The 23,577-nt window shown below is 45.4% G+C and overlaps 1 protein-coding gene across 1 annotated transcript in view; it reads right to left on the reverse strand.

Moving 5' to 3' along the window:
- FKBP1B (FKBP prolyl isomerase 1B) overlaps positions 1 to 23,577 on the reverse strand; it is a 50,045-nt gene that overhangs the window by 22,510 nt on the left and 3,958 nt on the right. Inside the window, exon 2 of the mRNA XM_065401789.1 lies at positions 20,023 to 20,070. Coding sequence (XP_065257861.1) covers positions 20,023 to 20,070 — 48 coding nt within the window. The remainder of the gene's footprint in view (positions 1 to 20,022; positions 20,071 to 23,577) is intronic.

Genomic DNA, 23,577 nt, shown 5'->3' on the forward strand with positions numbered 1-23,577 from the left:
GAACAGTTCAGAAAATTCCTTTAAACTTCTTTTTTAAAAGTCTTCCAGAAAAACAGGCCAGTGAAGTGTCAAGTCAGCTATCATGCATGTGAGAGGGGACTTTTGTCCAGCAGGTTGTGAGGGGGATTATACAAATTGCTTTCCTTACTGTGAATGGCAAGTGCATCTGAACCCTCATTCTTTGTTAGCTATAAACTAAAGATTGGAGATAAACTCTCCAATCAGCACTGCCATCTCATACGCAGGATCTCTAGTAGTTTCATATACTCATCGATTTTAAGGGTAGAAATGTTCAGTTTGACCATGTAGTCTGACCTCTTGCATCGCACAGGCCAAATAATTCACCCAGTAATTCCTGCATGAAGTCCATATCTCGTAGTTGAACTAGAGCATATTGTTTGCTATTATTATACTTACTTTATTATTAGTACTTATAATACTTATAATAATTTGCACTTCTCGGTGAACTTGACAAACATCCATTGATTTATCTTCACAACACTTCTGGGAAGCAAGGAAGTAATATAATACCATTACAGAGAGAGGGAAAGTAAGACTGAGTGGGTCTAAGGCCCTGGTTCCAGTACACTGGTTCACATTTAGTAGTGCCAGGGCCAGCTTTAGGCCGATTCCCCCGATTCCCCGGAATCGGGCCCCGCGCTTAAGAGGGACCCGCGCCTTAGGCGCCTTTTAAATTTTTTATTTTTTTTTACATACCCGGCGGTGGTCCGGGTCTTCGGCGGCACTTCGGCGGCGGGGGGGTCCTTCACTCGCTCCAGGTCTTCGGCGGCATTTCAGCGGCGGGGAGTCTGGAGTGAGTGAAGGACCCCTCGCCGCTGAAGTGCCGCCGAAGACCCGGACTGCCGCCGGGTATTCGAATCAGGCCCAGCAGTTCCTAAAGCCGGCCCTGAGTAGGGCCCTATTCTGATAGTAATCCCATTCATTCCAACACGACTACTTAGGTAATAAAGTATTCATGAATGTGAGTAAAGATGGGAGAATCAGGTCCTTAGTGACTGTTCCACAATGATTTACCTGAGGGCACTCTGCACCAAAAAATTAAAAATTCTGCGCCAAAAGATTCAAAATTCTGCACAGACTATTTTAAAATTCTGCAAATTATATTTGTCAAATAAATCTGGAGGCTACAGCATGGCATTGGGGAGCACAAGCCACTGGCTGCACAGAGGTGGGAGATCACTGTGCAGCTCCCCCACCAGGACACAGACTCAGTGGTGAGGTTCAACCCAACCCTGACACAGCGCAAGGACAGGGCCTGTCCCAGAAACACCCCAGGTCCCTTCCCCTCCATGCCAGGTGCACCAGGTGTGGGAAGGCAGGCTCAGCAAGGCAGGATCCAAGTGTGGAGGGGTCTAGTGTGGGGGGATCCAGGTGTGTGTTGAGAGGATTCTGTGTGGGGCAATCTGGGTGCGGGCAGCTCAGTGGGGGATCCAGGTGCGGGGGGAATCTTGATGAACAGGGGCTTGTTGGGGGGTTCTGGGTGCAACAGTAATGGGACTGTGCAGGAGGGTCCAGGTGAAGGTGTTTGGGGATCAGCGGGGGGTCTGGGTGACATCACTTGTTTGTTAAAGGATATAAAAAAGTAAACTCTTAAAGGATTCATTGCTAATGACCACACTGGAGCCAACCAATATGGGTCTAAGTACTCATAGGGTTAGGCCATTTGTAAATATCTTGATCAAATGCCTATTTGTTACTGTTTGGATGTAGTAAATTGCTTATTATTTAGGCTTTTTAGGCACCTTTAGAGCAATTGTATAAATACCATTTGGCCTTTGGATTTAATAAAGGAGTTTATGGTTACATTAGTATTGTGGTAATACCCTGCATAAATAATAATAATTCCGACACCCCTGTATATAAATCTCTAAAGCAATGGTGAGGCAGGGGAGAAGGGAAGGAAATCCCAGGAAACCAAAGCAAATGTAAAAGCAATAAGAAAAACAGCACCTATTTTTATTTAAAAATGCAAAATAAGCATAATTCAATAAAATGACATCAGCCAAAGCAATGTAAGAAACACAATTATGACCCCTTGGCTTAGCATGGAAAATTACTTCAATGAAAAATGTGATATTGCTTTGTGGAGTTGGCAGTTCTGAGAAGTAGTTTCTTAGTTGCATTATGCTCTAATTACTTCTTACCAGAAGAGGCGACCAATTCAGATACAAGCTGGGCAACAGATTGCAAGTGAACATAAATGGTTCTAGTGCTCTGTATGGGCTCAATCCTTCCTTGTATGGTACACTTCCTGCAAAATGCTGAGGGCCCTTAGATTCCATTGAAGTCAGCTCCCTCTGGGGTCGAGGACACTCAGCACTACACAGGAGTGGGTGATTGTTGGCCCCATACAGGTTTCTGTTCCCAATTTCTGGTACCATAATGCAGGTACAGAGATGGAGCTAACCTGCAAAATTTGCATCAGAGCTTTGAATGGGTGTGCAGATCCAGAGTTTTGATCTGACCCATTATAGGGACAGAAAGTAGTTCTAAAGAGCAGAGAGAGTTCTCCTGGGTTTTGGTTCTCATCCATCCTTATATAGGAAGGACGTAGAAAAGATCTACAGAAACACAACCGGAAAGGTAACCCACAGGAATGAATTTATATGAATGAAGCACCAGGGTTAACTGGGCCACATTCTATGGCCTGTGATTTACAAGAGGTCAGACTAGATGACTTAATGGTCCTTCTAGCTTTAAGATCTCTTAATCTATGAAAGAGCTGGAAAACCTAGGATTGCTTTTCTTGAAGAAAAGGCCATTCAAAGAGGATGTGATATCAAGTTAATTTGACAAGACCTATTTTCCATAAACCCAAATCCTGCTTCCACAGAAGACAGTGGCAAAACTTTTATGGTGGACCGGGGCATAGACTAAGATAAATCGAGCTAATTATGATAAAATAGTAAACACCAGTACTCAGACACTTATTTTACTCACTGGCAATTAATTCATCCAAGTTCTATTTTAGACCTGAGGAGCTGGGTGTAGATGCTTTTGAAAATCTCACTCAAAGTCAACAATACATAGGTATACAGTATGTTAATTGCAAAAAAATATTTTAAAAAAAATCCTTCCTCTTTTCTATTATGACAAAGGTCAGTCAAAGAGCTGTTAAGCTAAAGGAGAAGTTGGGAAGTTAATAAACTAATTCACTAGAGGCCATTTTTAATGTACAGTTTATTCTTCATAATTAGAGAATCTTACCTGAAAACATCTTAAATAGTCATACCAATTGTTCATAGATTGCAAAAGATATTAATATGCTACTTTAATATGATTGGAAATGTACAGTTTTGTTTTGGGAAAATACTGTGTCCATCCTGCTGAGTGGTAGCAGATTTCAGGGCTTTGTAGTTAGTTTCTTACTGGAGAAGAAATCAGTGGCACAAAGTCAAGGTATTTTCTCAGTGTAATTTGTTTGTTTATAAGCCAATCCTTGAATGGAGGGGGTCACAAATGGCATGCAGGCACTCCCTTTTTTCAGAAGTCACAGCCCAAGAACCAATACCCAGTTCCCAGGAAACAACTCCGCACCAAAAGTTGACTCTAGTTAAGAGAGATTGAGGAAAAGCGCAAACTGTCTTTCTGTTTGCAACAACACCTTCCAAAGAAACTGCATCACGAAAAGAACAGTACATCACAAAACTAAGGCTATGTCTACACTATGAAGTAGGGGTGAGATTGCCAGCTTGTGGAGATGTACTGGTGCTAGCTCTCATCTGAGCTAGCAAGCTAAAAATAGGCATAGGCAGCAGCACATGCTAGCAGCCCTGAGTACATACCCACAGGGATCAGGCAGGTTTGTACTCAAAGTGGCTAACCCGTGCTGCCACTGCCTATGCTACCACGGATACACTACTATTTTTAGCCTGCTAGGTCAGATGAGCGCTAGCACCAGCACATCTAGACAAGCTGGAAATCACACCCCTAGTTCACAGTGAAGATGTTGCCTAATTGCACAGCATTTCTTCAAATGCTACTTGCACACTGATACTCTTGGGGGAATTATGCGCCACTGCGCGGGCGCAGAAATCATTTCACTCCACGGATTTTCTCCTTCCCTGCAGAAAATGACAGGGAAGCAAAGAGAACCTGCAAAAGTAGTCAGGCGCCCCTCCCCAGCAGTTTGGGTGCCTGGTTTCCAGTGCCTGGAGCACTGCAGGGGGGTAATGCCCCCCCAAACAGAGGCGAGGCTTGGGAGGGCATGCACCACTGCCTCCCACCCCCAATTCTGCAGGCGCAGAGCTGCCCAGGTGAGGGAAGGTGGCTGTTCTGGTTCCTGACTCTGCAGCTGGATGCCGCCTCCTGGGACCTAGTGCCAGTTGACTTCCCCTTCTATGTGTGCTGTATGGTTTTCTGTACAACAGTGAGTGCCTGCGGTGGGGCAGGGGAAGTGTGGGGGGGAAATGGTGGAAGCGGGGAAGAGGCAGTGGAGAAGGAAGGGGGATCAGATAGGGCAGGGGAATGTGGGAATGAGGGGAAGAGATGGGGTAGAGGGCAGTGGGGAAGGGATGCAGAAGAGAAGGGGATAAGGGAATTGGAGGGGAAGCAAGAGCCTCGTATGCAGCGTTCCCTCAGTGGCAGCTGCAGTAGCTGGGGCTTCCCCCCTTAAGCAGGCCCACTGAACCCCCAACCCAACGAGCTCTACCCACCCAGCACCTGGACCACGCCAACGAGGCCACCTGGACCACCCACCCCACTGATCCCCAGACAGCTGCACCCAGACCCCCACCAAACCCCATTCCCCCAGCACCCAGACTCCCCCAGCGAGCCACATCACCCCACACCCAGACCACCTCTGCTGAACCCCAACTACCTTCACTTGGACCCCTCTGCAGAGTCGCATTGCCCCTGCACCTGGAAACCCCCGATGAGCTCCTGTGCATCCAGATCCACCACTGAGCCACCTGCACCCAGACTGTCCCCCACAGAACCCTCTCACCCCACACAAGGATCCCCCCACACTAAGATCCTGCTGGTCAGAGCCTGCCTGCCCACACCTCATGTGCCTAGCATGGAGGGGCATGGCTCCAGGGTGTTTCTGGGGCAGGCCTGGCCCTTGTGTTGGGGCAGGCCTGGCCCTTGTGTTGGGGCAGGTGCAGTCTCACCGCCAAGTCCTTGTCCGGGGCCGGGAGAGCACGGGGCTGCAGGATGATCTCCCACCTCCGTGCAGCCAGTGGCCTGGACCCACTGCCATGCTAGAGCCTCCTCATTTATTTATTAACAAATAAAATTTGCAGAATTTTAAAATATTGTGCACAGAATTTTTCATTTTTTGGTGCAGAATTCCCTCAGGAGTAACACGTAGAAAAAGAACTTGTGGGAGCCTATATGTAATAGTGCCAGCTGGTAACACCTGCCACAACAGTGTAAAATATTGAAAAGAAGCTAACAAAGGAAACACTTTTCTCACAGTATTTACCACACCAAACGGATTAGAGCCTGTAATGGCAGGAGCCCCAGGGTGGCTCATTCCCACGAGATTTCAGAGGCCAGGAAGGCGAGAAGGAGAGATTTATTCCACCTTATTCCTCTTGGCAAGTTTGTCTCTTTCCATTGTTCTACTGCCCCAGTGATTGCATGTGTGACAGCTCCACCTGTTAAATACTGTATGACTCTAATAATGCAGGGAAAAAGACAAGTTGCTGCACTTAATCTCATGAGTAATTATTTACGTCAGCACCTTTGGAACCTAATTTCGGCATGGTACAGATACATTTCACACTGTGAAGTATTTTCATGTATGGGCTGTCCCTGTGGAAATGGAATGGGGAGGGGGAGCAGTTGGTGGAAATATGTATCAGCTTCACAGAACACCCTCACAAATATCCCAAACCTGATGGCAACATTAGGACCAATTACTCAACAACTTATCTCCTATGTAATATCTCCAATACATTTTCTAGGAATACAGCAAGTCTAAAATAGAACTTGGATCTTGCTGGATTAACTAAACATCACTGAGTAAAATAAGAATCCAGAGCCATGATAACACCTGCAGACAGAGTTGCTCTTCCTTTTATGTTTCTATGAAGTCAAGCAGGCCAATTGGCACCAAAGTCAAAAGATTCTCAAGGCATGTTACTCATGCAAGGACTACTAATGGCAGGAGGAGCTACACAGATTGTGTCCTGGTCCAGTTAGTGTCCTGGTACTTTTTCCTAGAGGCTTTCTCTTACCAAAACATTAACATAAACATTAGAGCTTTATAAGTTCTTCATTATAACCCTGAGTTAACAAGCCAAAATTCAGCCCGTTTGTTAAAATGTTTCCCCATCGTTGAGAACAAATCTGTGGCAAGTTTGAAGCCATCACTCTCCTTCCATGCAGTTGCTAGTGATCAATCTACTTGAAACCAGGCAAACCACATCATTTTTGCTCAAGTGTTGCTTACAGAGGTTTTGAATCCAAACAAAATGAAACTCAGAGGGGGAGGACAGATGAAACTTCACTCTCTTTCCGTACCAAAGCATGAGTTAAATCTCTGGCAAACGGGGAGCTAAAATGGATGAGTTTTGGACAATTCTAATAAACATTCCTCAAACTGCATTCTCATCCAGCAGCAATTCCCAGGTCTGCTGGAAGATATTAGTGAAGGGTTATAAGTCATTTTCTTCTTCAGACTCAATTTAAAGAAGAAAATCTCAGACCTTCCTACAGTTGTCAGCCTGCACATCATTTCTTTCTTCAGATATAAATATATTCTCTTTGGTTTCTAATGTAATGTTCTCTCCTGTCTGGTTGAATCTACCTTTCTATACAATTTACAATCTGATAATTTAGTAGTCATTCTTTTCTGGTTTAGCTAAATTTTGAGCAGGGCCGGCTCTAGCGTTTTTGGCGCCCCAAGCACAAAAAACCAACAAAACAAAATCCGCGATCGCGATCGGCGGCAATTCGGCGACAGGTTCTTCGCGCCCAGAGATGGCCCCGCCGCCGAATTGCCGCCAAACAGCCAGACGTGCCGCCCTCCTCTTCTTTGGCCGCCCCAGGCACCTGCTTGCGACGCTGGTGCCTGGAGCCGGCCCTGATTTTGAGTGACTCCAGTCACCTCAAAATGTCTATAAATACACCTCTACCTCGATATAACGCGACCCGATATAACACGAATTCGGATATAACGCAGTAAAGCAGTGCTTCGGGGGGGCGGGGCTGCGCACTCCGGTGGATCAAAGCAAGTTCGATATAACGCGGTTTCACCTATAACACGGTAAGATTTTTGGGCTCCCGAGGACAGCGTTATATCGGGGTAGAGGTGTATTTACATATACAGTCACATCTCTTATGTCAATGTTTTTTCACTGAAATAAATAAGTTTACAAAGAATGTTATTTCTCTTTGCTTTTTCTTTCCCCATCCTAAAGGAGTACACATACTTTCCCATATCACAATTTAGCAATTCTTTGTACTTAATGCCTTCCATCAGAGGCACTCAAAAGGCATTACAAATATTAATGAAGCTTTACAAACACTTTCTGTGAAGCTTCAGAACATTATTATACCCATTTTACAGATGGGAAGACTTAAATAGATAGTGACTGGGTTGGGGCACATGGTGAATCAGTAGTATAGAGCAGTATAGAACTCAAATGTCCTTATTCACAGAACACTACTCTACCCTGACTAGAGTAGTTGCCTCCCATTTCCCTCTCTATTTTTCCTCTCAGTTTGTTCTATTCTAGTCAGTTATAGATGGGCCCAACCCACAAAATTCATAACTAGATGAGAACTTTTCCAAAATGTAGGGGGTGTTCAGGTTTGAGGGTGAGTTTCAGTCCATTATAGGGATTGGTGCCATGCCCAGAGGTCAAATTCAGAACCACACTACCCCAAAATTTGGAAGTGTTCAGATCTACTTCAATAATCAACTGACTTCTCCAAAATAGCTTATATAGCTAAATGCCCTGGAATGGGGATGGACAAGGGAGGGTGCTCTTGGGCACAGTATGAGAACCTAGAGAGACAGACTGGATGGTGCAATAGAAGCATCCATGTCAGAGTTATTCATTCATTCACTGTGCTTCAGGATAATGTCTGGCTTCACTTGCACAGCCAGCTCCACGACACCAAATCCAGAGATCACTTCACGAGAAACATCTGTTTGGCTTTTATCAGCTGACACCCTGGTAGGCTGCATTACACATTGGTTTCTCAGGGGAAAAGGAAAGGCTCAGATAACTGTTGCCCCAGTAGTACCCTTGTTCTTTCAACACAGCTACTTGTCCGTAAAATGTACAGAGGTGCCTGAAATTTAAAATAAATTTGGCACGTGTTGAAGAGCTGTTGCTATTCTTATCTGACTGTCCACTTTAAACACAATGGGTTGGCAATGTCCATTACTCACTAACACAACAGGCAACATTTAAATGCTTTGTAGTCTACAAATGGGCCGGCCCAACAGTGGCAGAACTAATCAGAGGGAGGTTTCCCAGTCAGGAGGAGTCCAATAAGATCTCCCTTACTGAACTGAGGAGTTTTATAGTTATCTAACATTTCTCCTCACACCCCTATAGTGTGAAGTCCCTTAGAAACTATCATTTCTCTGCTCTCTGTAAGATCCAACGTCTCCAACTATTTTCCATTTCTCCATCATCCCTGGCTCTGCATTTATATTTTCTAGCTCACTAAGGTTCCAATTCTGTTATTTATTTTTACCCATTCTAAACTTCCACGAAATCAATAGGAGCGTTGAGTGTGCATTGATGGTGACCTTATTAAAAACAGTACAATATTCTTCAGTAATGTCCCAGTAATGTAATGTGAGGTAAAATAATGGCTTTAGCTATGGTTTTGTAGTGTTTTGAATCATTATTGTAGATGACCTCATTATTCTTTTTAACAAGAAAGACTCGGGCCCTTCATCTGTTTACAACTCTTATAAAAACAATAATTTCTATTTCAATTTGGCCCCAAAATTAGGTTTGGTTTAAAAAAACCCACAAAATCTAATAAAAATAAAAATGTAATTTTCCTGCCAGCCCATTTCAGTTTAAATGATTTGTTCCGAAGCGTTACACATTCACTGCAGGACTGGAAAGACACAAAGGAATTGCTTGAGAGAGGCAATGTAGCCTAGTGAGTAGAACATGGCATTGGGACACATGGGTTCTATTCCTAGCTTTGACACTAACCTGTTGGGTAGCTTGGGCAAGTTGCTTTACCTCTCTCTGTGCCTCAGTTTCTCCATTTGTAAAGTGAGGCCCATAATACTGAACTCCTTTATAAAGTACTTTGAGATCTACAGATAAAAAGCACTGGGTAAGAGCTAAGTATTATTATGATTAGAGAAGACCCAGAAAATGAATCTGAACAGTTTAATTTCACTGTCTAAATGGAAAGAAATGTGAAATGTAAACAAAAAACATAATCAGCGATCCAGACTCTAGATATGGATGAGAGCTTCATATCTCAGGTTCTCAGATACTACAGTGTTAGGCATGGTAAAGGAACCTAGCTACATAGGTGAAATGATATCTGTATTGTAATGGGACTAACCAAAATGCCAGATCTGCACACTCTTGAATTTGGGGGCGTTGAAATCCAAGTCTAAATTTTAGGTGGCTATTGCAATGGTCAAATTCACTGCTGGCATAAGAGAGCGCAACTGTATTGCCCACAATGGAAATTTGCCCACTTACATCAGTGCAGAATTTGGTCCAGTGCTTGGATTTGACCTGCTGATGTTTAAAACTTCTGTTTGAATCCAAGAATTTGAATCATAAGCACAAATGTGGAAAAGGAAATTAGATATTTAAAGGCTTTCACGTCAAACAATCTAAGGTATTATTAGTAACCCAGCTAAGGATCTTTTTTAACATGTGCTCTTCATTTTGACATGGTGGCCCTTTAACTGCCTCTCCTGCTAGGTACTAGAAGCACTGACTCAGGAAATCAAGGTTCAGAAACAGGATCATGTCTCTGGGTTCAGGCCAGGAAGTGAATAGGACACTCTGAAAAAGGGAATCACTTAGATAACGCACACGATAGCACTCAGCTGTGCGCTGCAGAAGCATTGCTGACTGGCTCGGGGAGTAGGGCAGGAATTGTGCACCTGCCTTGCTGCTCACTTGATTGGAGACAAGGTGCAAGTGACACCACTGAAAAATCAGGGAAGGGCATAAACCTGAAGGTGCAAGCTATCAATGCCACTGTCTACCCGCTCCAAAAATTCCCCTGGCAGAATAAGGGAGGAAGCAGCTGTAGCCTTTCCAGAGCTGTTGCCAGCTACTCACTACATCCCTTCCAAAGAAAAAGGAGAACCTTTTTAGAATGAGAAAAGATTAATCAGAGCATAAAAGTAGAATTATATATATAACATGAGTGACTAATGCTCAGGGTATTGAAGTACTGCAAACATTATAGCTTGATTTCCCTATTGCAGCTACAAGACCAGGAGACTGAAGAATACACTTTCTTTTAGAATTTGAAGAGGACATATGATCATATTCACCTATAAAATGGACACAGTGAATAATATATAAAATACATTTATGTAGTGATTGTGGGGATGAGAGAGAGGGAGAGTGAATGGGGAGGTAAAATAATGAATGTCTAGTGGGGCTGCCACAATTTCATATAACTTTTAAGCAATACAGACATGAAAGGATTAAACTGGTGGGACAGATGGGATCATTACTGAACAAGAAAAAATCATTTCTCCCTATGACGAACGGACACTGGAGCAGGAACAATGCAAGATTAATCTGGGTTGCAATTTGAGATGACACTAAATTGCAAAATGCAGATCCAAATCTCTAAATAAAAATTGATAGTTGGGGTGGGGGGATCAGATACAGGGTTTTAACTCAGACCGTTACAGAGAGAGCAACCAACTAATGAATTTTAGACCTGGATTCTGGACCTCCTCCTAGAGTTTGTCAGGAAGTGGAAGTTTTTCTGCAGAAAATGTTGAATTTTCAGTGAAAAAACAAACAAACAAAACAAAAAAGTGGTCAAAAACTTTCATCTGAAAACCTACCATTTCAATTGGAAATGCTACTGTGGTGTCTCATGGGAACTGATGTTTGAGTACCTCACACTCCATTCTCCTCGTTGGGCCAAGTTGCTTGGACAGACTACATCTACCATGATGTTCCAATCTCTCATCTTTCTGAGTTACTGTGGCACATTATGTGAGTCCTTGGCCATGGTGCATCATGGGAGATGTAGTCTGGCTAGGAAATCCAGCCCAGACCCGAGAATGGAGGCATGAGGCTCTCAACCTAAAACTCCTGTGAGGCACGGCCATAACATTGCCAAATAAAATTATTTGGGTTTTGGCCCAAAACTAAAGCATTTTCAGTTTTTCAACCAAAAGAAAAAGTTTTCCACAGAAAGCAGGTATTTTTCATGAAAAGTTTTGTTTAGTCAAAAACCGAATGTTCCACTGAAAAACAGTTTTGACAGAAAATTTTCAACCAGCCCTTCTTCCTGAAGTTGAGGGGAGTTCATATCTAGGACTTTGGGTTTGGCTGTTCCCTAGCTGCAAGATACATTGTCGAGTTTTCTTGCCAGTGGAGGAGTCAGACTGAATTTTTCCCAGAGTCCATGGTCAGTGTCCGCTGCTTTCAGACAAAAGTCCTGTGGGTGCAAGTTGATTTTCCCCATGATTTTATCAAAAAATCCAGTGTGTCCTTGTCTCATTTCCAAAGAATGCTGCATCATTTTAAAGGGTTTGGAAGTAGCATAAGTAGCTATCACTTGCGAGATTTAAAACTAGACTGTACAAAGCACTAGCAAATGTACTGCAGAGAACAATGCTGGACTAGCAGATGGACTAGATAAACTAACATGCCTTCTCCATTGTATATTAAAAATAAAACAAAACAAACCTACCAAACTAACACATTACACTGCACACATAACTCTCTCCCTGGAGAGAGGATGAGAGAAAGAACAACCCACATGGGACAGATGTTAGTCACATCATTATATGCACTTCTGGAAGGGGCTCAGATACCATGGTGATGAGGACAGTATAAGAACCTATATATTATAGGACTAATGAGCCAAGTCAGGAAGGGGGAGCAAGAGCTGGACTAAGAAGTGAGGCACAGATTGGGGGAGATAGAATACACCCACCTAGATCACAGTGTGGAATCAGAGATAGTTCACAGCTGCTGTGGTCTCCAGGCTTCTGTAGTCCCAACAGTTACTGCATCCCTGCTTGGGTGATGGATACAGGTGTTGGCTGCTATGTGGATCCACTGGCCCTCTGATTATATTGGTCCCCTGGCTCTGCCTAGCAATCCCATGCATGTGGTGTCATAAGGATTCTCTGTGCCATGTGATGTGCAGGGAACACGGACTTTGAGGCCAACGTTCTTAGGAAATAGTAATGTCGGATTTATAATACCCTCAACTAGCTAGGACTAAATCTTAAATTTTCTTTGAAAGACGGTACTTTCAATATAAAGCCCCTTAATGTCATGCTGGCACTAGTTCAGTACGGACTCAGAAGCATGAATAATTGTGGAACTCTTTGTATATATATAAACCCATTAGAAATCTATTTCATTTTGGTGAAGATCTGAATCTGGAATTCTAATTGGCATCAATTATTACAAAGCTTTCAGAGCTTGGCCATTAAATTTACATGAGCTAGAAATGTGTAGCGTGAACATAATTGTGGTCACTGTAAACATGTGCAAATGGGAGCCGCAACCCTCAGTTTGAAAGAGCATCAATTATTCTGCAAGTGTGTGTTGCCCCAGATTAGTACTGAGCTCAAAAAGCCTGATGAACAGAGGCCATTACTTCTTTGTTACGTTACATAAGCTCCTTGGCAACTTTTCTTGACTTCATATCAACTTATTATAGCTTTTTCATGGACTAGACAGCAGGGGGCTTAATTATTTTCTAGCAATTTAATTTCAATGCACACAGGGAGACAGCTTGATGCAGCAAATCCTCCGGGAAAGGAACTCCTATTGAGTTCAATGGGTGCTCCGTCAGCACAGAAAACTGGTAGTCTCCAAACCTGTCTTCCAGTGACAGCAAAGTCACTCACAGCGCAGAAAGCCCCTTTTTTTGTTGTCTTGAAGAAATATCTCTTTTGTCTTCTTAAATCTGCATAAAAGAAACTAGGTCCTTTGTTTTTCTCAAATGAGTGTTAAGGTGGTTGGGCTTACAGAGCAGTCCTGAAGACTGAAGTCTTCTATTTATCCAGACAACGGGCAGCAGTAGAGTTGGATGAGAAACAGGCTTCCCATCCTGCAATTTTTTTTATTTTTTTTTGAGATTTCACAAGTTTTTCTGTTCCGTGTTGGGATGATACTGAGACCATTCAAAATTCTCCAAGAAACCCACGAAACCCACCTCCAAAATAGCCAATAGCTCAGTGGTCAGGGTACTCATCAGGAAGGTGGGAGATCTATATTCAAGTCCCTGCTCGCCCTGACTCAGATTCTTTCTTGCTCTCTAACTTCCACTGTGGACCTGAGAAACCTTTCCTGTCAAAAAATTGTAGAAGCCGACCTTTTCCTGTGAAAAATGTTGGTTTTGACAAATTGGCATTTTCTGACAAAATACTGTTTTGTCAAAAAAATCCCAACCAGCTCTAGCAGCAATGCTAGCTTCTTCTCACCATGCAGACCAGGTGTCAAAACTCTGACCTGCAGAGATCATCTTTAAGGGGATACAATGATAAAGAAGTCTGCATGCCCAATCAATCCTTATCTCTCATCTGAGATTGCCAGCAAGGTTGCTGTCCAGTGCCAATTCTGGGTCTAATTCTGTTACCCTATTCATGTTAAGTACTGTAACTCCTCACTTAACGTTGTAGTTATGTTCCTGAAAAATGCAACTTTAAGCGAAACGATATTATGCGAATCCAATTTCCCCATAAGAATTAATGTAAATGAGGAGGTTAGGTTCCAGGGAAATTTTTTTCACCAGACAAAAGACTATATTTTATAGAGTATATATATATATATATATATATATATATATATATATATACACACACACACACAGTATAAGTTTTCAACAAACAATTTAATACTGGTACACAGTGATGATGATTGTGAAGCTTGGATGAGGTGGAGGATAGGGTTACCATATTTCAACACTGAAAAAAAAGGACACTCCACGGGGGCCCTGGCCCTGCCCCAACTCCGCCCCTTCCCCACCCCCGGCCCCGCCCCAACCCCGCCCCTTCCCCGGCCCCATTCCAACCCCTTCCTCAAAGTCCCTGCCCCAACTCTGCCCCCTCCTCTGAGCACCCCGCATTCCCCCTCCTCCCTCCCGCTCTGATCTTGGTTGGGGGTTGCTAAGTGCTTCCCTGCTCCCCACTCGCCCTGCAGCCCCTGCACACACACCCCTCCCCTGCAGCCTCTGTGACCCCCGCTCCCTACTCGCCCTGCAGCCTCTGCACCCCCCCTTGCCCTGCAGCCTCTGTGACCCCTGCTCCCCACTCACCATGCAGCCTCTGCACCCCCTTGCCCTGCAGCCTCTGTGACCCCTGCTCCCCACTCGCCCTGCAGCCTCTGTGACCCCTACTCCCCATTCGCCCTGCAGCCCCTGCACCCCCCCGCCCCTGCAGCCTCTGCGCCCCCCGCCTGCCCTGCCCCTGCGCCCCCCTGCCCCTGCAGCCTCTATGCCCCTGCCTGCCCTGCTCCTCCTCGCCCTGCAGCCTCTGCACCCCCCGCCTGCCCTGCTCCCCCGCTCACCCGGCAGCCTCTGCCTGGCGGGGGCTTCGGACGCTCAGCGGCGACCGGGGCGGCGCGGGTCCTGCAGCTCCAGCACACGCCGCACTCCCCGCCCCGCGCCGCACTCCCCACCCCGCGCCGCAGCCTCCTTCCTGCCGCCACCGAGCACGTTCCCCGCTGGAAACAGCTCCCGTGGCGCCGGGTTCTGAGCCGCGTGGGGCGACGGGGCCGCAGGAAGGGTCCCCCAGTGGCCGGGGGATCCCCGCCCGCGAGGGAAGCCCGAGCCGCTGGCTGGGCCCGGCCTTCCCGTGGTCCTGCGGGCTCGACTGGGGCGCGCGGTCCGCCCAGCCTGCGGGGGCAGCAGCGGCCCCTCCGCCGCCTTCTGCGGCTGCGCCCTCCCTCCCCCCGCCCGAGCTCGCTACAATGTAGCCGGGGCGGCTGGGCTGCGCTGCGGACCCGGCGGGTTGTGCTGGGGCCGGGCGGACCCTGGCTTATGCCTCCCTATTTCCCTGGCTTTTTGAAAATTCCCCCCGGACGGGGATTTGAGGACCAAAAAGCCGGACATGTCCGGGGAAATCCGGATATATGGTAACCCTAGTGGAGGAGTCAGAAGGTGGGATATTTCCAGGGAATGCCTTACTGCTAAATGATGAACTAGCAATTGGCTGAGCCCTCAAAGGTTAACTCTCACACTCTACTGTACAAGGCAGCAGGAAAGGAGGGAGGGCAGACAGAGACAGAGACACACAACCTGTGTGTGTGTGTGCAAGAGAGAGATGCGCATTTCCCCTTTAAGTATGAAGGGTGGGGTCAGAAGTACACTGCCTTGTTAATTAGATCAGCAAGCGGAGACTCACCGCAGCTGCTGCTGCCTGGAAGCACCCTCTGTTGTGTGTCCCCCCTGCTCTATGGAAGATGGGGTAAGCGGGGTGCAGGAGCAGGAGGAAGGGGGACACCCTGACATTAGCCCCCCTCTTCCTCCCTCCCCCCCCACAGCAAGCAGGAGTCTCAGGGAGCAGCTCCAAGGCAGAGGACAGGAGCAGCACATGGCAGTGGGGGGAGGGACAGCTGCAATTGCTAGACTGCTGGGCAGCTGCTGCACAGGGAACTTAGGGGAACGGGGAGCTGATAGGGGGGCTTTTGGTCCACTCTGGTTCCAAGCCCCCACCAGCTAGCTCCACCGGGCTGCTCTTCCTGCAAGCAGTGGACAAAGCAGGCGGCTGCCAAACGACGTTAGAAGGGAGCATTGCGCAACTTTAAATGAGCATGTTCCCTAATTGATCAGCAATGTAACAACAAAACAACGTTAACCGGGATGACTTTAAGTGAGGAGTTACTGTAGTACCTAACTCTGCAAGTGATTTCACTTCAACCAATAGGACTATTGCATAGTACGGTATTGCTCAATGTGAGTAAGGGTGGAAGAACTGGGCAATCTGAGGGTCCATTTTATGATATGGACCCTTTTCCACAAGGAAATGAACTGAGATGTTCAACTCAAACTCATTCATTTACTTGTTGAAGCTACTATATTTTGCTTACAAGATCTGTGTATGCTCTCTACCAGCTCAATCTTTTTTCACTTCTATAGTCTCTTTTAACATGAGAATCTCAAAACATTTTGTGAACATTATTTAGGTTTCATGACAATCCTGTGAGGCACTATCTCCATTACTTACAAATTTCAAAACTGAGGCACAGTGGAAGCAAGTCACGTACCCTAGGTCAGACAGTAAATAGGTGGCATAGCAAGGAACAAAACCCTCTTCCCCACTAACTCCTAGTCCCAAGCTCCAGTCACTATACAACAACCTCTCCATTAAAATGTTCCCACATATTAACTGATCTATGGTAAATGAGCAAAAGTGAAAATTTGACTGACTTCATCAGAGAATCTTAACATTTGCAAGCTGTGTCTGTGTGGTCTCAGAGGAGCACGTTTCACACTGAATAGCCAAACTACCTTTTGCAATTATGATTCACAGAAAAAAAGCAGAGAAGACTTGAGATACACTTTCATTTGGTCTCAGCTGCCACTAAGATCTTCACCAATGTAAAAAGCATCCATCTTTTCAAGCCATGGCAATTTAAAGACGCATATGACTTTTACTAGAAAATACAAAGAATTGGCATGCATCACACCATATCCTATTGTACAAGATATCTTGGAAAGGCTTTATAATCAATTTAGTTCCTTATAGCTAGGCAAGTTTTGGTTGCCTATAATTCAAGGCTCAGTTCCATTGTCTTCTACACCACAGTTTTTATTAATGCTAGCTCTAATTTCTGTTTTCGCCATCTATTACAAAATCACCCAGACAGCTAATTAAAGACAAAGAATTTTGATTAAATTCCTTGCTTAGAGCCTAATTCTTTCCTCAGATACACAAGCACAACACCCACTGAAGTCAATGGGTGTTTATGTGTTTGTTTGAGAACAGGACTGGGCTAATATCAGGTTTTTGCATTTATGCTGACACAGAGCACTTCCAGATTGGATGAACGTATATCAAGCCATGCAAACATTAAGCTATATTGGCCAGATTCTCATCTAGAAAGACTGGTGTAACTCCATTCCATTCAGTGGCATTACTCTTGATTTACATCAGTCTTGCTGAGATGGGAATCTGGCCTTATGCCCATAGATTTCCAACCATTATAATGAGAATACTGTATTAAGGCTGTATTGATTTTGGCCCGTGAAATACATAGAAAATTCTTCTCTTTTTGGCAGAGTCATATAATCAAATTCCATAGAAATCTGTGTTGTGTTAAATGGATTTTTTTTCTTTTTTCATCCCGATAAATCAAGTACATTTCATAAACTACCAATAATCTGCACATTATGCATGGCCTTCACCCAACATCAGAAACAAAAATTACCAAGCATTTGGTAATGTATACATAAATACAAAATGTTTGGTAACATATGGCAAAAGGAATGACAGCAATGTGCCCCCAGATCACTAGTGCAAGCAACAACAAAAAAGACAAGAGCATCATTTATGAATTCTGATTTAAATACAGGGCCAATTTGGGTAGCTCCATTGAAGTCAATAGTCAATGGAGCTGTACTGATTGACTCCAGCTGAAGATTTATCTGATCTTAAGTGTTTTAAAAAGAAACGGATTGATTTCCTACTGGACATTAATTAGGTCTGTGACCATCAGCAAAATGCTGCTCTGAAAGATGTTTAATTTCATAAATAAATAATAATATAATGTGCACTGCTATCGCACCTTTCAAACAAAAACCTCACAGCACTTCACAAACATTAATGAATTGAGGCTTGTAATATTCCTCCAAAGTGGGTAATTGCAGTATTATTCCAATTTTACAGATGGGTAAGCAGAGGTACGGAGAGATTAAGGGCTCAGTTCTACCCTCAGTTACAATGATTGTGAATAAGAGCTGCCCCGCTATAATTAAAGGCTGAATTCGGGCCTATGTATTCAAGGGTTGTTTGAAGTCACACAGCAATTCAGCAGCAGTGCCAGGAACAGGATCCAGAATTCCTGACTCCCAATCCTATGCTTTAGCCACTAGACAAAGTATTCAAAGTCATAACACATGTGACAAAAACTAGAACTTATAGAGATCTTGTTTAATGGAAAGTCACACCTTCCATCACCTCCAGCTAGGGTTGCCAACTTGCCCCGCCCCCTGCCCTGCACCTTCCCCAAGGCCCTGCCCCATCTCTGAGGCCCACCCCCCGCTCACTCCATCCCCCCACCCCTCGCTCGCTTTCCCCCTCCCTCACTCACTTTCACCGGGCCGGGGCAGGGGGTTGGGGTGAGGGGAGGGAGGTGCGGGCTCTGGGCTGGAGGGTGGGCCTGAGGGTTTCAGAATGTGGGAGAAGGCTCTGGGCTGAGCCTGGGTCAGGGGGTTGGGGTACAGGAGAAGGTGTGGGGTGCAGGAGGGGAGGGAGTTTGGGTGCGGGAGGGGGCCCAGGGCTGGGGCAAGGGGTTGAGGCGTGGGAGAGGGTGAGGGCTGCGGGCTCCAGCCAGGCAGCGCTTCCTTCAGGCGGCTCCTGGAAGCAACTGGCATGTCTGGCTCCTAGGCTCCGGGGCGGCCAGGCGGCTCTGTGCACTGCCCCTGCCTGCAGGCACCGTCCCCGCAGCTCCCATTGGCCGTGGTTCCCGGCCAATGGGAGCTGCGGAGTTGGCACACAGGGCAGGGGAAGCACACAGAGACCCCCCTGGCCGCTCCTGTGCCTAGGAGCCAGAGGGACTTGCCAGTCACTTCCGGGAGCCACGTGGAGCCAGGGCAGGTAGGGAGCCTGCCTTTGCCCCGTTGTGCTGCCGACCGGACTTTTAGCAGCCTATTAAAATCTCCTGGATTGGTTTCAGTAGCCACCAGGAGATTGATTCCGGGAGACTCCCAGCCAATCCGGGAGGGTTGGCAACCCTACCTCCAGCCAGCCTGCTTTGAAGAGTTGACACTACAGATTCCCCACACCAAGAACTCACTGCATTTAATCTTAAGAAACTATACTGAACTGTAGAAAAATACCTTCCTAATGTTGAGATACACCATTACTAAGGCCACTGTTATTCCCTTATTGTTATTATTATCAATATTACAGTATGACCTAGCAAACTCAACTGAGACCAGGGCAATGTGCCAGGTGCTTACATACACATAGTAAGAGACAGTCCCTGGCCCAAATTGCATATAATCTAAATACACAAGACACAACAATCATTGGAGTAGGGGACTAAACACCAGGTCTCCCATCTCGCAGGTGGGTGCTCTAACCACTAGGCTACAGAGTCATACTCACTCTCTTTAGCCCAATGACTCTTTAAGTATTTATACACAATGGAAGAGCATCAACAGGCAACATTAAGACCCATTTAAGTCCTCAAAGTAGGACTTTGTACTGTCCCCCCCGCCCCCCTGCACAGGGGTGAATTTACCCCTAATCTCTGGGATACATGCTTTTATCTTATACACAGCCAAAAGAAAGAAGGAATATCATTGCATCTCAATTAATGACCTCAGGGTCCGAGATGATGGAGATAGAGGGCCTGATCCTCCACTGTGTAACATGTGTTTTCCACTTGCCTTCAATGGCTAGTGTAATGGAGCGGAGAATCAGGCCCACAGTGTCATTTATTAACCATACGCTATTAAACATTCCACTTAGCAAAGAATAGCATGCACACATAGATATTGTAGTTGGAGCTGCCCAGTCAAGAGTGATGCCTTCAGGAAACTACACAGAAAAATATTAAAAGGCCAAGAAGCGGCAAAGGAAGGGGAAAAAATATGATCATGAAATCTGAAATGACAAACGGCTCCCGAAGTGCAAAGCCGTCTGGACAGAACATTCAGAACACGCCTCACCTGTGTAGTGTACCACGCACGTCTGACCCTTCTTTGGAAATGTCCGTCCTGTTAAAAATAGAAAAGTATATTTTTAATAAGTCTTTGATTAACCATCCTGTGTGGGAAAGTTTCGCTTTTAGGAGAGGTGGGTTCAGGAGGTTAGACTGGGGTTTGACTCTAGGGCTGCTTTGAGTCTGGGTGTCATTTTATCTTAGTCACCAATATTCAGGATGGGAGTGAAATGGTTTAGGATAAAAGGTCCCCTATTTAGTTTAGGAAGACGTGTTTTCTTATATTAATGTGGTTTCTCCTTTCTGTCAAGTCTAATATCTTTTCTTACTAGCTTTAACATCTGATTTGTCCTCTGACAGCAGACTACATCCTACAACTGCAGGGGGATGGCCTTTGGAAAGACATAATGAATTATAATTACGGCTGCGATTCTTTCACGGAGGTTGGGGAAGTCACGGTCTCCATAACTTTCCACGACCTCCGTGACTTCCGCAGCGGCTGGTGCAGCTGACTTCAGGGCTGCCCGAGCAGCTGGCTCCTGGGACAGCTTCTCAGGTGCCCCACAGCCAGCCACACCGGCCGCTGCTGGAGCGACCCGGGACCAGCTGTTCTGGTGGTCCCTGGAGCCAGCCGCACTGGCCACTGCTCAGGAAACCCTGGGCATCTGGCTCTGGGGACCGCCCAAGCAGCGGCCGTTGCGGCTGGTCCTACAGACCGCCCGAGGAGCAGTCAACGCCCAGCACTGGTGTAGGGCCCTTCCCCAGCAGGGGCCCCCCAGAGCAGCGGGGCCCCAGAAGTAGAGATTTAGTCTGGGGTATTTTTGGTAAAAGTCACAGACAGGCCAGCCTGTGAATTTTTATTTATTGCCCATGACTTGTCCATGACTTTTACCAAAAATACCCAGGAATAAATCTTAGCCTTAATTATAATAATCTTTAACTTCACTGAACTTATATTTTGCTATTGTTCACAAATGAATAAGATTACATTATGAAGATGTGGTAAAGTAATGTGTTTGTATTCATAATTCCAATACCTTTTACTTAAGTCTACTTTAATAAGAACACATATAATTAGCAAGCGGCGATGGTTTTTAAAAAAAATCCTATCTCATACACTGCAAATGCATTTTCAGATCTGCAGTCACATGAGATAGGAAAGCAGTGATGGGTGAAGAGAGATCTTGTTAGCCCCTTGTTAATATTTTGAACCAAGGGCAAGAGGTCTGAATGATTTTCCTGCCACTGATAAGAGTTACCCCCTCCATCCTCCCACTCTATATATTGCTAAAATACAGCTACAGGGCAATTTTTCAGGATGCACCCAAAACCCTCCTAATAATGGCACCATTGTTTTGTGTATCTGAACTGGCAGACAGAGGCCCCAGATTCAACAGAACTTTGATCCATAATCCATCAGAAGGCCCCACCACTACAGAACAGCAGGGTCAGGAAACCATAAATTGGGGATTCAGGTAGGAGCATGAGCTGATCCTGCCTGCCTTCTGTTGCCTCTTCTGACTGAATGTTGTGTGCTAATGTGTTGTGCATTATATAGGCTATGAGCTGAGATTCCCAATAATGCATAACAAGGTAGTGCGCCAAAGCCAAACACCATGAACAGCAAATGGCAGGAGGACAAAGCCTATGATAGGCAAAGCATTGAGACAGGTAGGTTCACCAGAGAATCACAATACAAAATGGTAGTGGTGGTGCTCGTTACAACCTATTGTCTGGCCTATTTAGATTGGAAGATTACTCCTGGGGGAATCCTGCACCAAAAAAATTAAAAATTCTACACCAAAAATATAAAAATTATGCACACAATATTTTAAAATTCTGCAAAATTCTGAATATTTTATTGTCAAAATAACACAGTATAATCACACCATTTGCAATTATTTGGATAATTTCTTACAAAATACCTGTCAGCAAGCATGTCTGTAACAATACAGACAACAAAAAAGATTCAGGAAATGTTTTTTTGACAAATAGATTCCTTACTGGGCATATTAGCACATCTATACGGCTCCACAGCGAGCGAGAAGGACAAAGTCTCACACGCACACCCAGCCTTCTCTCCGTATCCAGGTGTGGGGCAAGCAGGCTCAGCCCGACAGGATCCAAGTGTGGAGGGGCGATCCAGTGTGGGGTGAAAGGGTCCTGCGTGGGGCAATCTGGGTGCTGATAGCTGCAAAGTTTTCCCATAGCAGGAACTCCAGATAGGTAGTCACATTTTGAGGAAGGATGTATTTTCCAGGGTCAGCTCGGTAGCTGACCAGCCACTCCCCTCATAGATGTGCTGTTCAGTCACCGTAAGTTTGCATATTTCAGCAGCATACATGCCGAGGACAGAATTGCAGCAAGGGAGCAGACACTTGCATTTCAGTCCCAGGAACAAGAACATTGGCTGAAGGAGGATGTCAGAGCACAGCAGAAAAACCTGTTTGAGTGGCTGCTTTCGCTAATGGCCACAAGATTGCAGGCTCCTGCTGTGCCCACTCCATGGCGTGAATCCAGTCTACAGTACCAGGAGCTGCATACCAGGAGCACTTTGGACAATTCCATGGTTGGGTGGTGTTGGTTTATGACTGTTGTTTTGGTATGCAGGCCTGCCTGGCAATGCTCTAATATGGTTATTTTTATAATACAAATATAGGCTTGTATTTTATTAGGAAAGTTTATTGCGCTCACTACATCACATCTTATAATGTGTATTTTGAATAATAAAGATAAACACAGGGTAAGGCAAAAGTTGTATCCAAACAATTTCTCCATACAGCTATGTACAGCAATCAATAGTAAATGCACTGCTCCCCCACACGCATTACATTAACAGTCATGTCATCCGAAATAAAAATTCATGACAATCAATACCTCCCCCATTCGCTGTGTACAGTGACGGTGCACCCTTTCATTGAGTGGTGTGATAGTGCCTCATTTACTGTAAACATTGCTGTACAAAAACATTCATAAATGTACTATTCTCCCTCTTCCATTGGTCCATGCAAGTCCATAATGTGGGATCACAGAGCACCCCTGATTTCCGTTGCCTGTTCCAGCTGTGAGATCAGTGCACTTTCTGGTTGAGTGTACTGGTTCAGCAGTCCATTACCGTCATAGGGCCATTCAGGGGCAAATGGCTCCCCTTTGACCTCACAAAGACTGTGAAGAGCCCAGCAAGGCACAATAAATCAGACATCACTGATGACACTGGAATCCAAATGGGTCGGTAGACCATGCCAGCAGGATTCCAAGCTGCCAAACGCACATTCAACCACCATTCTACACCTTCGGAGAGTGTAATTAAACTTTCTTTTGCCAGGCCCTCTGAAATCAGTATATGGTTTCATAGGCCAGGGCAAAAAGGGGGTATGCGGGGTTTCCCCAGAATAGCAGTGGGGGACAGTAACTCCATTTATGACAATGCCATTTGGTGGGAATAGTGTCCCAGTCTGTCCATGAAGGTAGACTGTCGACCAGTGGAAAACCCTTCACATCAAGTGGGAAGCTCGCTGCACTAACGCCAGCATCCTCACTGTAGCCAATGTCACCAGTATTG

Source organism: Emys orbicularis, chromosome 3 (genome assembly GCF_028017835.1).
Source record: "Emys orbicularis isolate rEmyOrb1 chromosome 3, rEmyOrb1.hap1, whole genome shotgun sequence".
In the NCBI taxonomy this organism is placed as follows: Eukaryota; Metazoa; Chordata; order Testudines; family Emydidae; genus Emys; species Emys orbicularis.